The following is a 20,439-nucleotide window of genomic DNA, read 5'->3' on the forward strand; positions in this document are numbered from 1 at the left end:
ACTTGAGTGGCAGTTGTAGTTCTCCATTCAATCATTAAAATAGGGTCTTGGTAGCCCTCAAGTATTTTTTTTTTTTTAAGAGCAAAGGTTCATGATTATTCAGATATTATAGACAGTGAGATATACAGAATACCAGAAGGTAATACGAGGAAAATACAGAATTGCCACCTATAAAAAGTAATTAAAAAAAATTAGACCAAGTGAAGGAACTGCATAACCATTCACAGAAAAAAATGTGTGTTGTTGCTACGTGCCAGTGTTTTTCTACAACAATATTTATATAAAAACTTGAAAATAAATTGGTGGTACTGATACATTTAAGAATATAAAACTACAACGTAGTAACGTCAATACCATTCTGACTTGCCTCACCATTGTTCACAGTTTACACAGAGTTTGGACAGACAAGGGGAAAGAATTTAGACCAAGTGGACTTGGTTTGTAGCTTTGCACAACCATCTGTACCACCACTGTCACTGTCGGTTACCTCAACAGTCCATTTAGACTCATTTCTTTTAAGTGCTTTTAACAATAATAATAATAATAATGATAATAATATTCAGTGGTACTGACGTTACGCACTTTGAATTCACACCTAGCATTCAATTTATTTAGATTAGTTTCTTTTTCATTTCAGTAAAGTGTCCATTCATATGAAAACTAAACATTTTTTTTTCTATACATTTCCTAACCAAAAAAAAAAATCAACGTGAATACAGGTTCCTTGAATGGGCAGGGTTGGGGTGTGATTGACTTCCCCCGTAACCAGTCAGCATGCTGGGAGAGTACTGTACTTCCAGAAAACACGATGGGAGATGGTCCAAATGTGTATTGAGACAAGTAACACAAAAGGAGAGAAGAATATTTGTTATTCACAAAGTGTTATAAATATCAACTCATCAAGTAACAAATAGTTAATTTACAAGTTAATTGGTAATAGTGAAAACGTGTAAATTCTCTTTTGTATTTTTGCACATTTTGAAGCGTTGTAACAAAAATAAACAAAAGACCAGCCCACAGGGTCCTGCGAGGTTGAAGCCCCGTCACCACGTTAGTACGTTCGCTACTGATGATTGAAGCGAGCGTGTGCGCTAACAGCAATGATTAAATGGCACAGACTGCAATGGTGTCACAAGTACAGAGGAACTCACAGAGGGGGGTGGGGACTGCCTGTCAGTCAAGGGAAGGCTCTCATAGCCAGGGTTGCCATTGGAGGAAACGTTTGGAGTCCTGTATAGAGATAGAAAGAGACAAGGACAGAGGAAAGAGGGAGAGGAGGAATGGAGGATGAAGAAGAGAGGGAAACAGGGGTGAGACACATTGAGAAAGACAGAGGGTACAGGGGCCGTGGGGTGACAGGAACCACGGACAGGTCACAGGAAAGAAGGAGAAAGTAGTTAGAAATATAGTGCGTAAAAACACAGCACTCACTATAACTAGTAGGTATTAAGAGCCGCTGTTGCTCAAGCTCCAGCAGTAGTCAAACAGTCCACTCCTGACTGATGATGCACTGCAGGATTTATACAATAATCTGCAATTACATGCATTAGAGCTGGGTGTGACCCCTCAGTCCCATTTCAGCTGAAATTTTGTTTTCCTAATGAATCTGTTTATCTCAGGGGTCCCTGAGGAGGAGCTGAAAAGCGTTGCTGGGGAGAGGGACGTCTGGACTGTTTCACTTAACCCGCTGCCACCATGACCCAACTCTAGATAAGCATCAGAAAATGGATGGAAATGGATCTGTTTATCTGCATGATAAACCAGAAAGCTTTTAATGCCATCCTGTGCAGATTTAAGTGGAGTGGACTGTATTGTTACTGTTCAGCTGAGCCTTGATAGTTTTGTCAGTATTGTTGTATTTGTGTGTCAATATTGGATATGGGAGAGTCAAGCTGATCAGCTGGCATTAGAAAAGGAAGTTAACTAGTCCACGATTAGGTAGCTCTAACTATGCTTGGAAACTTCAATGGGGGAGAGAGGGATAAAATATAATAAGATGAGAAAACTGAAAGTGAGAAAGAGGAAGAAACCAAAAGGGAAGCAGGAGGAATGATGGAGAGAAAAGCAGCAGGACAGATGCAGAGAAATAATCGGAGAGATTTGGACACTGCAGTGAGGAGAAAGATGAGAGTGATGCGGGTGGGGGGGGGGGGGGGGTTACCTATAGTCAACCTGAGCCTCACATCGCTGGAGTTTTTACGAGCGCGGCCTCGCCAATGACACCCTCCCCCCAACACAGCAGTAGTCTACTGCCGTTTAGGAGACAGGACGCCATTTGAGACGAGATCTGTGAAATGACCGAGCGGCCTACATCGTCTGTCCTGAAACACTCGACAGACGAATAGACAGACACACAGACAGACAGACAGACCTCTGGAGTTGTGTCTGTTTCTCTGCCTACACTGTAGTCCATATTGACCTGTCTGTGTGTCTGTCTGCAATGCATGTGTTTAACCTGACAGCTCTGTGGATTTGGACTAATCCTACATGGATTACATACATCCTATATAGACAAAAGTGTGTAAACCTAGCTGACTTCACTGCACTTGTGCAAAACTGTTGTACAATTATAACTGTGTTATTGAGAGAAAACAGGATTTCAACTTGAACGTCTTTACCAAAAAGACTATGTGTCTGCTCAAAGACATCTCCAAAGCTCTCAGTCAGTCTCTGTGTGTTCTTCACGTGTACTCTGCGTTGTTGTACTACATCCTAGACTTTTTACAATCCCTGATCTGGGGCAGGTGAGCATCAGTGCAAAAGTTGCCCACAGGTACAGATCTCAAAACAAAAACACAAGCTTGCTGCCAAAACTGTATCTAAGGGCAACTTCCTCCTCCTCTTGCAACATCTGGGACTTTCTGTCTGTCTGTCTGTCTGTGTGTCTGTGTGTCTGTGTTACTCACGGGAGGGGCGGCGCGCTAGAAAAGGGGGGTGTCCACCCGGCCCCCGGGTAATTATAGAAGGGGGCCATGGCCCCTCGCTGAGACCCCGAGGCCGTCTGTCTACGTGCCTGATGGGAGGTGAAGGGGTCCTCACTCTCGCTGTCCGAGTCTTCGTACTCCTCTGATTCACTGTCATTGCCCATGAAAGAGAGAGAGAGCGGGGGACATGTGTGAGAGCAGAGGAATGATGAGTGCCATTGTGTATTTATATCTACCTGTATTCATTATTTTGGTCACATCTTAAGTGAGCATAACCCTTTTTTTAAATTAAAAGACATCTTACCAGACAGATTTATTTATTCACTGGGTTACTAATCATGACTAGTTAGACACTAATGTTCCAAGAAAAAAATAGTATTAGATGCAAACTTCAGACCAAAACCTTCGAACCTTCAAACTATCTCATTTGCCAGTTGTCATTTGATATTTTTCAAAGCTAAATTTGAAAAAGAAAATTTTTTTTTTGGAAAGCATACCAAACAGTTTTTACAGCATGCAGAAATTCCAACATTTTGGAATCATGATCTGCTAGGGAATCATCAGTGCACCGTTTTTCATGAATAGCAGCAGAGGAGTGTATATCCTTTCCCAACATTGCAGAACAGGATGGATTTATTGCTATCACTTCAATCCAAAATCAATTCAGGTTGTTTGGCAAGGTCGCTGTCTCTTTTTGGCAGTGTTTATGGGCAGCAATTCATAGTGTGTAAATGAGTGTCAGAGCATGAAAATAGCAATGTCCCCCTTTTCTTTATTTCAGTAAGACAATGATTTAAAGACACGTTACAGTAAAACATCAGCACTTAAGGACAAACACACACATTCACACTCCTTTTCTCACCTGGGGAAGCTCCTCCAGGCTCCGGGCAGAGAGCAGAGGATAGCAGTGAAGGCCAGAGCAGAGAGGAAAGAGTACAGACAGAGGTAGAGCAACCCCTCCATGCCATCATAGCACAGGCCTTTCAGAGAGTCAATGTAGTCCTGAAGGAAATTTAAGAATTAAATGATAATAAAGAAGCAGTGGCTTGCTAATTTGTTTTTGTTTTTTTTTTGCTCATTAGAGCGGGTCCGAAAAGGCCTTGCATTACCTTATTCAGACCCCGGCAGTTCAGTAGTGCCACTAACTGATGAAAGTTGCCTTCTGTGGAGTTGAGAATCAGTTGAACGTCCCTGAGTGATTTCTGCAATGACACAAATTCACAGACTGTGAGAAAATCACTGAAAAGGTGGTTCACATGTAGCAGAAACTGTAGCATTTCATGTATATGAATTACAACATACCTCAGCTTTGGGGAACTGTGGGAGGGCATTTCTTTCCAGACTGGAGAGGTGTGTGTGAATGTTTGACAGTGCCCTCTGTGACTGGGTCAGCAGCTGAAGCCAACAAGTCAGTGGAATTAAGAGCTTTTATTTTATATTGTTACTCAAACATACCATTAATATGCTGAGAGAGTGGCTATTATTTGAGAACAGGACACACAGCAACAGCTGTGCGTCCATCCTCAAGTAATTTGTCCTTAACCACCCTTGAGCAAGTCTGACATGCAAGCTGCTCACTTAATTTTAAATCACTCAGGGTATGTGAGCGTCAGTGTAATGTGTTATATACATAAGACATGTGACTGGCAGAGGTCACGTTACCTGCTGGAATGGACTGTTCATGCGCCTGCTGCAGGTCAGGTAATAATCCAACACATCTGAATGGCCAACAAAACACCAGTGCACAGCAGATCAGTGCACAATAGAAAAGACATGGGAACATTTAACTGTCATTATATTGAGTTCTGCTGACATGATCATAGTTGGGGGAGGGTAAATAAAGTGCATGGCAGAAATGGAAAACAACTATCTCTTCCAGAAAGTGTTGCTTGGACGGGGACAGGTTAATTCTGTACCTGCGCTGGTCCCGGTGTTGAAGTTGGTGGAGTTGAGGACAAATGTGTTTGGGTCTGAGCAGAAGTCACTGAGAGCCTGGCAATGCAGAAGAGTGACAGGGAGAGTGAGAAAAGATGACAGCAGAAAAAAAACAGGGACAGACGAGGCAAAAGAAGGGGGGGGGGCAAGAGTAAATGATCACCAGGGAAAAGTTAGTAGACACACTGACCGACTGACATATTTACCTCCTCAGATATCTGACAGCAGCTCACAGTGTAGTGGAAAATATCAATCTGCCTGCATCACATGCTGTCCTGGATAAACCTTTCGCTACACTCTGACATCCAGCTATCTTTCCATTAGATCATCATGACCTCCCCTCTGTTAAACTCTTTTTCCATATCATCTCTGTACACCGTTGAACCTTCTAGCCTATTTTTGAAGAGGTTGTTCATAGTTATACCCACAAACACACTCAGCTTGAAATCGCCCCACCAGAAGAGGGAGTGAGAGCCACACTGAGAGCCCGACAACTGCCGGGATAAGCAGCGACCCAAGATAGAATAAAGTGGGCAGGCCCACAGCTGGCACATTGTTTCCCTGTCACTGACCAGGGACAGAGCAGCTCTGTGTGGACCCACAGGCCTTGGGACATCTCCCACCAGCTCCACATGACACTGAGACTCTTAAAACAGACAGCAGTGAAGAAAAACAGCCACCACTTTCCCTTTTCACACAACCCCACTCTTCAGAGAATACAACCAAACTTCACAGGGAAAACTGAAAATGGACATAAAATGTTCTCTGTGCTCTTTGTTCTTGATAAATGTCACTGTGCTAAAGGTTGTTGGATCGTTGCCTGTAGGACACAGCACACTTATGGTGTTGTCATGTTTAGGCGTGAAAAGCACAGCTGGACTCTCAGCTTGAACATGGTCCAGCAGCATGTTAGAGAATTTTACTTTCACAGGATTACACTCTCACTTCCACCTCCTTGCATTCTCTGCCTAAAAATCCCAAAGGGCCCAAGAACAGCAACAGCTTTGAGCTTTGCACTCCTGATGGTCTATCCACTCCGTCTCTGCATCTCTCACTTTAGCTCTCACTGTCTCTCTCTCAAACTGATCTCGAGATGCACTCTCCCGCTCATCCTCTCCCCTCCTCACTCTTGTTGAAAGCACTTCTCTTCATCTTCTATCTTTACTTCTCGAAGCCAAACGCCCACACACTTGCAAGCACACTTACATGAAAAACACGCACTTTAGTGCACAAACACACTTTGTTCACAAACGCGCTCGTGCACACGCACATTGAATCTTTAATCCCTGCCCCATTTTCCTGCCTTTTTGGTCTTCTGCCACGACTGCAGTGTTCCCTAGGAGGCAGGTCTTTTCACAGTTTAGCACAATGGGCACAGAAATCACACACAAACACACACACATACACATCGCTTTGGTCTGCCATCAAGGGTCGGCCTCCTAAAGCTCTCTTCCCTCTGCTATAGCCGGTCAATCCAACCCATGACAACCCCATTCACTTCCTAGTCCACCCTCCCTCTAGTCATGGCCCTGCACAGTTTTACTGGATCTACTCACCACTACAGTGGCTGTCTCCAAACCCAGGGAGCCCCAGCTTAGGAACAGAGCCAGCCATGCCAGCACGGTCATCCTGTGGGAGAACAGCACAAACTCTTCAGCCAAGAGGACACCCTGACCATCAATCCATGGTGTTGTATGGTTTATGTCTAAAGATACAAGTGTGTGTGTGTGTGTGTGTGTGTGTGTGTGTGTGTGTGTGTGTGTGTGTTTTTGTACTCACAGGATGAGCAGCCAGCGGGCTTGCTTGGCCAGTCCAAGCAAGATGAACAGACACACTATGAGGTCCAGCAGCAGCAGCAACACGTATGATAGCCACCTAAGAAAAAGAAACATGCAGAAAATGCCATTATTATTCAAAAGTGATATGAAAGTTGGACGTGCAAGGTTATTCTTGACAAGTATGGTTACACACATGCACACGTGTGTATATGAATATGTTGATCATTGTTCAAATGATATATTATGCTATTTTATCTCACAGGGAATTTATGTATTGTATGGGTAGTTTTCTCTGTTTTGGTAATCAGAGTTGGTTGATTAGGATCACTGTCATTTTGATGTTTTTTTCTGAGTAAATGTAACTTTGGCCCTTTAACTGCTCTCCCATTTATCACAGTGACGTATGAAGTGATTGATAGTTGTTTTCAGATTTTCCTTTCCTCAGATCGGACAGCTCCCATAAGGGTGTTAGGACTAAATCTGTAACTAGTGAATTGCATGTTTGTAAAAATTGCCATCATAGGTTTTTGTTTTGATTTTAGATTTGATTTTAATGTAATGTCCAGTGACAATTTCTGTTTTTAGTAGGAGACATGATGTTTTTAGTGATGTGTAAACTTCAGCCAATTACACAGCAGACCCTTTGGCACAGAAAACACATGATGATATGATGCACTAATAAACAGCACAGGTGTAAATAACAAAACGATTCTGAATTCCTATTAGCTGCTTCAGTGTTGGGGGTCCTTGTATTGTGCGTGTTGGTTCACTGTCCCACTGTCATGACTTACAGGGACACGTGAGTAGAACAGAGCCATTGTTATGGTTAACAGTGATACCTGTGGTTTTCCTATTATGACAAGTCTAAATTCCTGCCATGAAAAATGCCCATTGCTCTCTGCAGCAGAGACTCACCGGTTTAATTAGCTCATACAACAACTCCCTACAACATATAGTGAGAGAACTGAAGGCAGATACTGATCTGCAATGCCTACTGACACATTTCTTCTTTTTCAGAAACAACTTTGACCATAGAAACATGTATAAAAAAAATGGTATTATCTGTTTTTCATCCCAACCAATCTGTTTTTGCTGAAGTTCAGAGTAAACCTTTCACCACATTTAGATTTATCCACCTGATCTGGGATTAAAACTTGCTACTTTTTTCCCACTGCTCCCAGAATTAAAATGTGTAATAAGATTATTAGGACTCCGCAACACTGCTGATCCAGGAAATCTATTTATGTCTCTGTTAAATGGAAAAAAATGAGGCATTCACCCAAACTGGGATCAACTGGAATGAGAATTTGTTTTAATCTCTTTGTTCCTTTGTCTTCGTTGGCTATTTAACATAACAGAGACACAAAAATCCCCTGTATGAGCTCAGGAAAGTCCTGTGGTTAGGATGCGGTTGAACCTTAGTTGACCTCTCACTGTTTAAAGGGAGAGATCACTGACATCTTCTGCATTGGCTGTGTGTGGTGTGTTTATGGGAAGCATGACTTTGATATTGTTATTATTCACTGGACATTATTTATCAATATGAGGACATATTTATGGATTTTTATTGATCAGTTAAAGTGTCCTCATTTTGGAATGTGGAATATAAAAGCATCCTATGAATCCATTATGCTTACGATTATTTTGTCATTTTTGAAGAGGGAGAAAAGGTTTTCATTGCATTATCTCAACAAACACATCTTAATAAACATGCAACATTTATGAGAGGCTGGGTATGATCGTTTCCTCAGGCTCTAACACTAAAAGCAGGGGTGTGGCAGCACTGATTAACAGTTTGTAGATGCTGCTATTTGTGTGTAAAATGTACTGATCATATTTTGAACTCCTCAAGCTTCTGCTGAACGAGTTATGAAATTCCATATTTTTCTTAAGTAAACTTTGGATTAGTTTATAAAAAAAAAAACAATAAAAAAATGAAGTTACGCCATGTATTGGAAACTGCTAAAGCATTCTCAAGACAAAATCATTATGTCTTGCACAACTGACCTCAAGAAATGTGTAGTTTCATGAGCAAGACCAAAAAGACATCAAATGAGAAGCAGAAAAAGAACATAAACAGCCACCAACCCAGGCGCACTGGGAGAAAGCTTTGTTCAGATTTCCCAGAATGCTGAGTATCACTGCCAGTTTTCACTGTAGTTAATGAAGCAATGCACGTAATTTTCTGTGCATTTCTGATTCTAAACTTAAAACAAAAAGATGGAGATATATTAATGTTTCTTTGTTTAGTTACTCAAAACTAATACACATTCATAAATTAAAAAAAAAAATTACAATTAATCAACATGATAGTTGATTTCACAGGTCAGCTTTTTCCGAATAATTTAGTTTCCTGGAATTCCTGGAAGTAACTAGTTGGTTGCACGTTCAGCTGAGAAATTAAACCCTGTCTATTTTATTCTAACTAGTATCAAAGTGTTAGTGTCTTAATTGCAGCTGAAATAAACTGTATTGTATTGTACAGTTATGTGTGTCATATTGTGGACCATGTATCTAGCATCACTTACTACTAATCATCCAAAATGTAAATCTATTTCCAGTGTGTATCTAACTCCCTCTAGACTCCAGCCCCACCTGTAGTCCTCATTGACCATCAGCGTGTTGGCCGCCCAGCCAGGTGAGAAGGGGCTGGGTATTAGGCTGCTGGTAGGCACCACTGTAGGAGCCACAGAGGGTGGTACTGGGGTTAGAGGTATGATTGACGCCCCGCTGATACCACTGTCATTCCCCGCCCCTGCATCAGCACTGGACCGAGCCAGGGAGATGGAGGAGAGGAGATTTATCACGTTCTCAGATAACCTTCGGCAGTTCCTTGTGGACACCAGGAAGGGTTTACTGCCGGTAAAGAGCTCCTCCATTATGGTCAGTGGGACAGAGATAGAAAGCTGCAATCCAGTAATTGTGTCTGAAATCTGGAGAGGGAGGACAGAAGAATGTGAGGGGAGTTAAGTGAGGAGGAAACCACAAACTAGATGATAATGCTCATGAGGTCATAGTTGGCTAAGAGTGTTATGGAGATAGAGAACTGAAGATGTTTGGCATCTTGGTGCCTCAGTCTGCTAATGCATGCCCCCCCAATAATCTATAAACCAAGTTAGAACTCAGGTCCGGTGTTTGTCAAATTGCAAGCGTAAGCAGGCAGAGATTATTTGATGAATAAGTTCTTCAGTTTCAAAGAAGAACTTTTTAACTCTTAAATTGGCTCTTTGGAGCATTGTTAAGTGGAATTCTTAGAAGTCTAATAAAAAAAAAAAAAAAACAGGTCCAGATTGTTGTGTCTGGTCTCTTTCCACTCTGTCTCTGTCTGTTATTGTTTGACGAGGGTCAGATTAGAACTCCTGCTCTAATTTTAATCATTGGTCTGTTAGTTTCCATTAATGGATAAAAGCTGATTCACTTGTGTTGTTTTTTTATCTCACTCTAAGGTATTAATATGACATCTACTTAGTTTTCCAGACCTGCATCTTCCACAGAGAGGTAAGGAGTAAGGAGACTGTAAGGAGAACATTTAGCAATCTGACACATCAACCACCGTCTGACCACATCATGGAAATCAATAAAGCAAAAGTTTGTATCTGATTTTCTTGCTCCCTTTTGCAGACCACATCAGCATGAACGCATCCTCTCTCTCTCTCTCTCTCTCTCTCTCTCTCTCTCTCTCTCTCTCGCTCGCTCTCGCTCTCACACACATACACACACACACCTACACATACACACCTACACATACAGACACACAGCATCAAGCAGGGTAGATATTCTGCATGACATTTTACTTGCGGAGAGCAGCACTCACCAGCAGATCGATGGAAGCTAGCGTATAATTGGCTGTGAGAAGAGACGAGGTCAACTGATACATCCCATCATTAGCCTCGCTGTTGCCATAGAAACCGATGCCTATGGCAACACTGCAAAGGGGGGAAAAAGAGACATGAAAACATTGTAGGAGGAGGTGTATATGTGAGGGAGAGAGGGGGATAGAAGAACAGATAGCAGAGGCATAAATGTAATGTTTAATTCAGTGTGTATGTACATTTTTAAATTAATGTGACACAAAGAGATAGAGCTGGTGAGGATGTGATATGTGTGCTCTGGATGAGCGTACCATCAGTGGAGTGCAGGGGAAGGAATAAACAGATGATGGGAAAAAAACTGACTCTCAGCACTCAACGATTAAGCTCCAGTAAGGAAAATGTTCGAAATGTTAAACATAGTGACATGTTTACACATCTTTCTGTTATTCAAATATTCAGATTAAGGCTCGGGCCAGATGTTCATCAAATCCCCTCAAACCCGAGAGGAATGGTATGGCCCAATCTCCCACAAAGTATGTGACCCAGATTAGAAAGCAGGGGGAAAAGGAGGAATGTGTGTCTGCGTCTGTGTGTGCTTTGCATTTCAAGCTGGCAAATGTGAGCACTGTCTAATGCAGCTGCATTTTTAAATGACACACAATGTTTTTGTAGTTGTGACCAAAAGGCCACCATCTGGAGGAAAGATTGTCACATGAAATATTTCCAAGAGGAACACTAAACGGCGTTATTTTTCCATCCAGTCTGCCACAGAGAGCTCTCACATCGAGCATCAGAGAAGGAGACGACTACAGTACATTACATTATATTACATTACGATCCATAAGGGGGAGACACGAGCCACAGCAGCCTACAGTCTGTATATGACGACATCATTATGACAGCTGAAATCATATCTCCAGTACATCATGTTCTGTGATAGAGCAATACAGTCTCAGTGCATTTAAATGTACCGGGAATGGGCTGGAATGTAATAACAAGCACTGCTGAAGCATTAAATTGCAGTATAATTTTATTTCAGCACACAGCTGGGTCTGTAGCTTAAGATTTCTGATGGGCAGCTGAGCTTCTCCTCAGTGACTCGTGCTTCCGCTGTACAAGAGTGTGTTGGACAGATGTCAAGCAGCATCTCTGTGTAATGTAGAGCTGACACAATGCACTGACGTGGTCGTCAGGTCTGAGGGGAACACCGGTGGCTAAATGACTGCTTCACTGTACTGTAGGTGGGTGAGCTGAGATCATCCTCACACACACACACACGCCCACACACACATACACACGTTGATGGGGAACCACTAAAATCCATACACACATAAATTGACACACACACACTCTGCTGTCATAAGCTTGTGGTTTGTTAAACCGCAACATAACATGACCATCAGCTGCCATCGAGGCCTCTCCAATGGCATCAGTGACTGTGTGAGAGACCAAAAAGCACATGACGGTGGAGAGGGTGACAGCTCATGATTCACTGCCTTGTTGCTGTTGCACCTAAAAGGCAGTGGTGAAAAGTAGAAAGTACATTTATTCAAGTATTGCATTTAAGTACCATTTTAAGGTACCTGCACTGCTACCGGTGCAAAGTCATACCTCTACTCCACTACATTTCAGAGGGAAATATTATACTTTTTACTTCAGTATGTTAATTTTACAGCTGTAGTTACTTTTCATTGCCACATTTTACCTAAAAAACATGACTTATAAAATATAATGCACTGCCTTAGATTAACCTAGACTCTAGAGGATCCTTATCACATTTCAGATATGCAAGAGTTGTTAGCGGTTCCACCAAAGACTATTTTTCCCCTAAACGTCTCAGACGGTTTCATTTAAAAGAAATGTTTTGTTTAAAATTAAGGGAGATACGCTCATTTGCTTTCTGAGGGCGACTTAGATGAGATGATCAATACCACTCACACATCTGTACACTAAATATTAACCCACACCAGGCAGCAGATTAACATAAAGACTGGAAACAGGGGGGAACAGCTAGTCTCCAAGGTAAGAAAATCCACCTAACAGCACCACTAAAGCCCAGTAATTAGCATTTTGTATTTTCATTTTGTTACCATTTTCATCTAACCCTTGGCAAGACAGCAAATAAGTACTTTTCACACAGTGTCACACCATAAAAGTCCTGCACTACCTCTGTGACTGACACATTGTTATATGTGACATTTTTAGATTTTTAAATGCTGCTCACACGTTGATGTATCTCTATTTCCTTCTTTATATAAACTTAGATAGTTTAGATAGTCCAGTGTTTCCCTACGCTGGGAACCACAGGACCCTTTCAACCAGCTAAAAGGTATATTTGTGGGGACGTTAAATGATAACTGGGGCAGGAAAGAGGGAAGAAACAGTGACCTGCTGCAAATTTAGATTCATTTTTTGGATTTGGGTCTACTCTTTGCTTTTTGTGAAATATCGGATATGACAAGAGGCCCCAAATTGGACACTGCTTTTTTATAAGGGGTAACAAGTCAAATAGTTTGGAAACACTGACACTGTATTTATTGTATTTTATCAAGGGACTATGTGTTTGTTTGTTTTTTATATAAAACAACAAATCTGAAAAGTAACTTATACTCGCACTTAAGAAAGATTTTGATGGATGTTTACTGGTCCTGGAGTATTTTTACTTAAGATCTGAATACTTTCTCCACCGCTGCTAAAAGGCAACTTGTATGTGTTGTTCTAAAATATAAGAACTCTGCAGTTGATAATGACATCTGAATCTTCCTTCTCACCAGCACAGAGTGACAGCTGCCACCGCCACCCATGTGACACAGCAGATGCCCCTCCCCTTCTTCCCGCTGTAACCGTGACCTGTGCTCCCATCTTCATCCTCCTCCTCCTCCTCTGATCCCTCGCTCCGGTCGCCACGGTGGCAGCAGCAGTAGTGTATGAGGAAGGAGAGAACCACCAAGAGGGAGATAACAAGAGCGATGGCTGATAAACTGGACAAAACCAGCAGAGTCTGAAAAAGGGAAGAGGGGAAATTTTGAAAAAAAAATTCTGTCAGCGGAAGAGTCAGTGAATGTGAAAAATGGCACTTTAATTCAATTTTTACAAGTGAAGAAGAGCAAATTGAGAGGGTAAAATACCAACTAATCCTGTTAAATTCCATAGCTTGTCATATTGTTCCACCCCCATTAGCAGCAGGAGATGGTGATTAAAAAGGTATGAGAATATAAATTGTGTGCTTCAAAGCAGCAGGAAAAATCAAGGAGTCAGATACACACTGCATGTCCGTGCTACACGCAAATACATGTTAACAAAGATGGAAAAGGGACAAATTTAACGCAATTAATTTGAGGTGATTTCTCCTATCTGTGCTTGTATCAAAGGGTTTAACCCATAGATCCCTGATCTGTCTGTGCACCATAGTGAATATTAATGTCACTAAGCCATATCAGACTTTGCTTTTGGTCAGGCTCCATGTCATAAAGTCAACATTACTGAAATGCATTTCACTCCAGCACATATCTACAGTATTATCCTTCATCCATCTGCCCGTCTGTCACTCCCCATTCCTCCACCTTCCCTCCATCTCACCTCCTGTGCTCTGAAGCCCCTCCCCATCGCTCCACTCCACCCAATCCCTCTTTCCCCACGTTCTCGCTAGCTCCCACTCTCTTTCTCTGCCCCACTCTCCCCTCTCTTTCTTTCTATCCACACCACTGAATCTCTATTAATAATCTGTGACCTACTTAAATACATTCACTGCCACTCTCTCTCTCATTCCCACTCACACTCGCTTTGCCTTCTCCCTCTATCTCTCTCTCTCTCTCTGCTCGTCTTCTGTTCAGCAACCTCCTCACATTACTCATTCCCTCTCTCAGAGCACTTTCAGTCTCTTTTGTCTTTCTATTCTGCAGGATAATTTGCCCCCCCTCCCTCCCACCCCCTTGTACCGCAGAGAAGTCGCAAACACGCACTGTGAGACATGGCTATCTGGAGCGTTTGTATGAGAGCCTGCTGGAGGGACAGGGATGAAACCTTGCATTTTCTTGCAGAAACTAAACAATTCAGAAACATGCAGACAAGAGCAACTGTGGAAACCTGTAAGAGAGCTCACTCCATGTTGAATCTTGCGCATTACTTTAGTCCCACTTATAAAGCATAAAATATCTCAAATTTGCATGCACAGAAGCAGAGGTGCAAGGGACGCATGAAAGCATCTTTTAAAATGAACACAATTAGATGTGAGTTCAGGGGCTCTTGGATAGGTCTAGTGCCATCTTCTCACCAATAATTAGGTCAATAAATTGGTATGGAGCAATTTATGGAGCGATGTCGAGCAAATTGCCCATGATCCAGTAACTTAATCATAGTACAATATTCCATTATTGTACATTTATAACTACAAATAGATCAACAGGGCCGTAATTATTATGCAATGCGGCACCTCAGATTGGACAGATACAGCCCAGTATGTGGTTACAGTGTGGTGTGAGAGGTTGTGGCAGGTGTCCGTTACCTGCTGATACTCCCAGCTGTCGGGGACAAAGATGTTGTCCCTCATCTGCATGGAGAGGTCCAGCCGAGGAAGGGCGTGACACACTCTCACCCACAGTGAAGGGGTATAGCTGGGCACCGTTGTCATGGCAGCCATTCTCTACTGCCACTGGTCCCCTCCTCCACCCTGCAGGAGGCAGGAAAGAGGGGTCAGAGCAACCAGGTTGTAAAGTAAGAGCAGAGGAGAGGAAGGAGGGTAAGGAGTGCTGAAGGTCTTCCCAAGCCCATGGCCAAGCTGCGAGGACAGAGAGATCACTGCAAGCTCTACAGCAGCTTTGACTCTCCTCCATCCTGATACAATTTATGACCAGTGAGCACCTGAGCAAAGTACAGGTCAAAATGTCAGCCATAGTTACTTGAAAGTAACTCTCAGGAGTATAAATCAGTGTGAACACACACCTCACTCACAGTGGAGGCTGAAGTGTGTGGATTGGTTTTGTGCTTAACCTGTAATATGTCAGCTAAAGAACTGAGTTTGGCTTCCTAATGGCAATATTTACTGAAAGAAAAAACAAACAGTACAAGACTCGATTAGCAGCTTTACTGGGACATATTGTGGGACGTATAAACATACAGTACATACATGTAATGTGTTGTATGCTCAAAAAAAAATTAACAATTAGTGGATTAATCAAGTGGTTGAAAATTGAAAATGTTTTATCATTAATCATTTCAGTCATTTAATGAAGAAAACATATTGAAAATCTGTTTTAAAAAATGTGCTATTTTTCTGTTTTATATCATCCTAAATTGAAACTCTTCGGGTTTGGGGCAGAAAAAAAACATTAGAAGATGTAACCTTGGGCTCTGGAAACTTTTTTTTTTTTTTTTTTACATTTCATACCATAAATATAGGATGGATCCAAAACATAATCAAGAGACTGATTGATAATTTAGAAAAAAATAATGGTTACAGCTTGTGCCTTGAACTCAGGGAGATTACAGTGCTTTACATGACAACACTTGGCTGCTATTCACAGACATCTCGCTTAACCTTATAAAAATGTGGCATGTGCTATAGGAGCTGCATGTATTATATAGGGGATGCACAGGAGGTCTTTGAAGAGGTCTTCCTGGCAGAGTATATATGAGGTAACATAAACACTGTGATGTAGAAAAGGATGTATTTGACTCTGACTCCTTCACCAACCACTGTTCAGTGTTCAGCATCTCTTACTTAAAGCTGGCCAAGGGGGAGAAAGTAGGGTAAATACAAAGGGCAAATCCGGTTAGCCAAAACACACACTGGAATCCTCATTACAATGACAGAGCAGAGGGGAACGGGGGGGGGGGCGGGGGGGGGGGGGGGGGGCGGGGGGGGGGGGGGGGGGGGGGGGGGGGCGAGACAGAGCCTGGTAGGCCTCTGATACTGGCTGCCCAGATTAAGAGACCATCAGAGCTTTACTGTTAAAGAAAAGGGTGTTTTAAAACAGCTCAAGAGACAAAAGCACACAGAGAGCCATTCACAGCAACAGCAGTGATGATTAAATATAAAAGGTTATACAGCTCGCCTCAATGCTGATATTACAAATAGATACAATTCTGCATTTGAGTCTAAAAGGATCCAGTGAATTCAGATAAATTCTGAATTAAAGGCTTGTGTTGGATTCTATTATCTTTTAATGCAGCTGTTATTCATTCAATACAACTTTGAATGAGCACAGTATTCTACACTACGGAGGCTTTTTACTATCCCTATTGATTCACACTCACAATCCACTGCACATAACTGTGTAAAATACTGTGCATGATAAAAATTTAGATTTAGCCACATGTCAAAGTCAGTGCCAGACAATTTCCCCATTCAGATCTGGGCCAGTTATGGCCGAGAACAAGTTAACAGCCCACAGGCCAGACAGTGCTACTCTAAGCCCATTACAATAAGCCTGTTCACCTTAATGGTTCCAGCAGCCCAACTGTCACAAATCGAATCATTGCCAACACTCCATTTCCCTTATTAAAATTGCGCTGAACATAATGGTTCACACACTGTGAAAGCTACATCCATCCACCACACATCAGCAGTGTAAACAGACTGAGTACTGTACTCTGGTGTTATTTATGCATTCCTTCATGGGTAAAAGTACTTGATTAGATGTATTAAAGGAACTGTGAGACAGATCCATGAGATACATATGTCAGATTATGGAGAGGGTGAAAGCATTATGAGCAGCATAATAACTGAGTAAAGGAATAATTTCACAAAGCAGAATCAGTCTACCTGTTGTGGCTACAACAAACACCACCAATAAAATGGGCCAATATAGAAATGCATTTCCTTAGATGGATGACAACACAGCGCTAATAATGATTTTCACTGTGAGGCAAATAAGAGGTGACACAAGCAGAATACACCATATAAACCCATTATTAAACAATTAAAGATAAAGAAATATGAATCACCAGCCTGACAGCAGGTTATCTGTCTCACAGCGAAATCACTTCTTGCACTAAATTAATTCAAGATGTGTGACTGAGGAAACACAAAGCATTGACAGATGTGAGGTCAGAGTTCAGGTAAGAGTCTGCTGCAGCCCAAAAAGTTACTGAAGCAACCTAATGAGGTGCTGATGGAAGTGGGGGTTTGAGGGGGGGGTGGTTACAGTCCTGGAGCAGCAGTTACTCAGCAGTTGTCACAGACAGGAAGCCTCAAGTTGACGTGATGTTTCTTGCCAGCTTGTTATCATGCCTGTTACCATTGCATAACTGAAGGCAAATAAATGTGAGTTTGAGCTCAGTCGGTGTAGAGAAAAGGAAAAAATAAATAAATAAGGAGAGTCAAGGAGAGAGATGGCGAAGAAAAACCACGGACTCTCACCCAACCGCGAGCTTTTAAGAGAAACCAAAGCAGGAGAATAATTCGGTTGTGTTGTGTTCGCACAGAACTCAGACAGCACCGAGAATGAAAATCATTTGCATGATATGAGACTCCATGATGTCTGGATGTAAAGAAAAGGGCCATTTTGTGAGGCAGGAAGCTAATGAGGCTGGAGCATCTCTGTCAGTTGAAGTTAGGATCATCTTTAGCACAGGGAAATCATCTCCACCTTTATCTTTTTATGAGAATGCAACTCTCTGAAATACAAGATATGAATAATGTAGTTCTTCTGCTGCTGAAATGGTGCACATTTCCAATTTTGCCTCATAAAATCTGTTATGATTCACATTACAGCCTGAGTAGTCGTCTAACAGCCTCTTAACAACAACCTTAATGACTGTAATTTATGAGAAAGCATTACAGCCTTGTGACACACTACATCAGCCAGGAGAAACGAATTTACATCTTTGTGAAGGGTTACAAGTTACCTTTGTATTCTGAGGCCACAGGAAAAGAAAAATATTCTCAATTAAAATTAAATTTTCAGTTCACATTCATTTGCAAAATTCATGTTCAGTTACAACCATGAACCTTAGAGTGAGCGCAGCTGACCGAAGGTAAGCGAGTGTAGCTCATAGTCAGTAAGTCAGAGCAAATCAGTGCTTTGATGTGTGCAGGAGTCCAGTGTGACAAGTTGATGGTGACTAAATGCTTCCACACAACTGACCAAACTGAAAATCCTACATGGAACAAAAAATTCAATTATCCTGTAGAATAAACAGGCGGTCCAAAAGAAAAAAAAATATGATAATTGTGCAGAAAATGATCTGATCCAATAAAATCATTATGACTTCATCCAAATTTCTTATCACAAAAAATGTCCATGGGAGAAGATCCATCCATTAAATGTCACAGTTGAAAAGACAAGCATGATCCGTCCATTTTGGCATTATGGTGCAAGGTTTCATAAACATTCATTAAGACTGTTTGCAGAGATAAGCATGGATTCCAATTAGCACCACAGTGTGGATGGCTATTAAATTATATTTCACTTGACTGATGATCAATCTTTGCAACCACATCAACAGCTGAACCATAATCGACAAGAGAGAGATCAGTCTCTTACCTCTGTCGCTTGTGTTGGGAGGTTTCTCTGTCCTCCTGTCTCTTCTCTTCGCCGGTGTCCGTGAAATATTTACCCTCTCAAAGAGGTATACTGCCAGCCATCAGCGCTTGATGCTCTTGAAAAAACACCATCCTGAAAAAATGGCTTGGAGACATGCCAAAAATGTGTCAGAATGTTAAAAAAAAGAAGGGGAAAAATAAGCCAATAATTCTTGCAATTATTAAATTATTAAACTGCCAATAATTGGATGGTTGTCTGGTGACAGTGGAGAGGTGCTTGTGTTGATGGATGGGAGAGGAGCTCTCAGTGAGAGCGAGTGTGAGAGAGAGAGAGAGAGAGAGAGAGAGAGAGAGAGAGATACAGAGGAGGGGGGTGGTGGATTAGGATTGAGGAGACACCCCTAAGGGACTCTTTATCGTTGCATTGTAGCCCTTCGTAGCTTAACGCCCAAGCGACTTCGCAACATGGCAGCGACACGATATTGCCCAAAGATAATTAATCTGTTAACGGGGATTAGCAGGGTCTAACCCCTCACTCACTTCACTTCCGAAGGCACATACCGACCCCCACCAACATCCAGGCACACTCCCATCAACCTGACCAATCTCTGTCCAGACTACCAGACTGAAGCCTGGCCAGATTACTGAGCGAAAGGGTTAAAATGCAGAATCACCAGCTAAATAATAGTGAAAAGGGATTTTCAAAAAAAAAAACACTCACATGTTGGATGCAAAACAGTGAACTTCTGCCTATGATAGCACTGTTAGGCTGTGATGTGTTGAGAACTAATGGGAGGTAGAGATGCACATAAAATTGGAGTAAGAGATGAGAATAAGCACACAGATGAATGTGGAGAAGGAGAGATGCAAGGAATAGCAACATGAAATACTGAGGACAAAAAAAGTGGGTTCCCAGGGAGAGATGCTGAGAGGAAAAAAAAGGGGAGGGAGGGAGAGAGATGGAGTGAACAATGAATAGAGAGGGGGAAAGCGGCATGCAATGGATTTGTAGGCAAAACCAGTTTTCAGTGGAGGCTGCAGAACAGCATCAACACTGATTCAATGACAAGGAGGCAGAGGAGAACATGCAACAACAAGACAGAAGTGATGAGAGCGTGCTGATGGAGATGATACCAGAGTGATCTGACCGAGAAATGCAAACTGGAGATGGAATGGTAGAACACAGCAAGAAAGAGTGAAAAGAGTGTGGTGTTTGTCTGCCATAGGAGAAAGGGGGGCAGAAGCAAGCGAGCAAAGAGGGAGGGGGCGGTGTTAGTTTTTCTGTGTCACTGAAAGGCAGTGGGGGAAGGGAGGCAGGGAGATAATGCGAGCCAGGGAGCAAACAGTAGAGAGCCAGAGAGCATACTCATTGACTCATGTAGCCTATGTAAAGTGTATGTGTGCATCTGGGAGGAAGAGGGGAAAGAAGACAGAAAATTATATTATGTATGCAAGAGTTGCTCAGGGAGCGTTTATGCAGCCTCCGTGTGTCTGTATGTTAGACC

The 20,439-nt window shown here is 42.2% G+C and overlaps 1 protein-coding gene across 2 annotated transcripts; it reads right to left on the reverse strand.

Annotated features, from left to right (window-relative positions):
* Positions 1–205: 205 nt before the first annotated feature.
* On the reverse strand, positions 206–19,034 carry ttyh1 (tweety family member 1). 2 transcript variants are annotated; one of them, XM_041045061.1, is made up of 15 exons: positions 18,936–19,034; positions 14,954–15,118; positions 13,221–13,450; positions 10,452–10,563; positions 9,233–9,570; positions 6,639–6,734; positions 6,416–6,488; positions 4,841–4,916; positions 4,587–4,642; positions 4,227–4,319; positions 4,034–4,126; positions 3,787–3,926; positions 2,907–3,074; positions 1,152–1,230; positions 206–788 (listed from the first exon to the last, which is right to left on the reverse strand). In XM_041045061.1, the coding sequence occupies exons 2-15, from the start codon at positions 15,086–15,088 to the stop codon at positions 705–707; spliced, it is 1,773 nt and encodes a 590-aa protein (XP_040900995.1). In that variant the 5' UTR covers positions 15,089–15,118; positions 18,936–19,034; the 3' UTR covers positions 206–704. The 2 variants fall into 2 exon arrangements, with proteins under 2 accessions (XP_040900995.1, XP_040900996.1); XM_041045062.1 differs by having other exon boundaries at positions 690–788; positions 3,014–3,074.
* Between the last annotated feature and the right edge of the window lie 1,405 nt (positions 19,035–20,439).

Source organism: Toxotes jaculatrix, chromosome 8 (assembly GCF_017976425.1).
Source record: "Toxotes jaculatrix isolate fToxJac2 chromosome 8, fToxJac2.pri, whole genome shotgun sequence".
Classification (NCBI taxonomy): Eukaryota; Metazoa; Chordata; class Actinopteri; family Toxotidae; genus Toxotes; species Toxotes jaculatrix.

Coding starts and splice junctions, on each gene's coding strand:
- ttyh1 (XM_041045061.1), bottom strand. CDS start 15,088: ATGGCTGCCATGACAACGGTGCCCAGCTATACCCCTTCACTGTGGGTG. Junction 4,917..6,415: donor TGGAGACAGCCACTGTAGTG/GTGAGTAGATCC, acceptor CTGCATTGCCAG/GCTCTCAGTGACTTCTGCTC. Junction 1,231..2,906: donor TCTAGCGCGCCGCCCCTCCC/GTGAGTAACACA, acceptor ATCTCTATACAG/GACTCCAAACGTTTCCTCCA.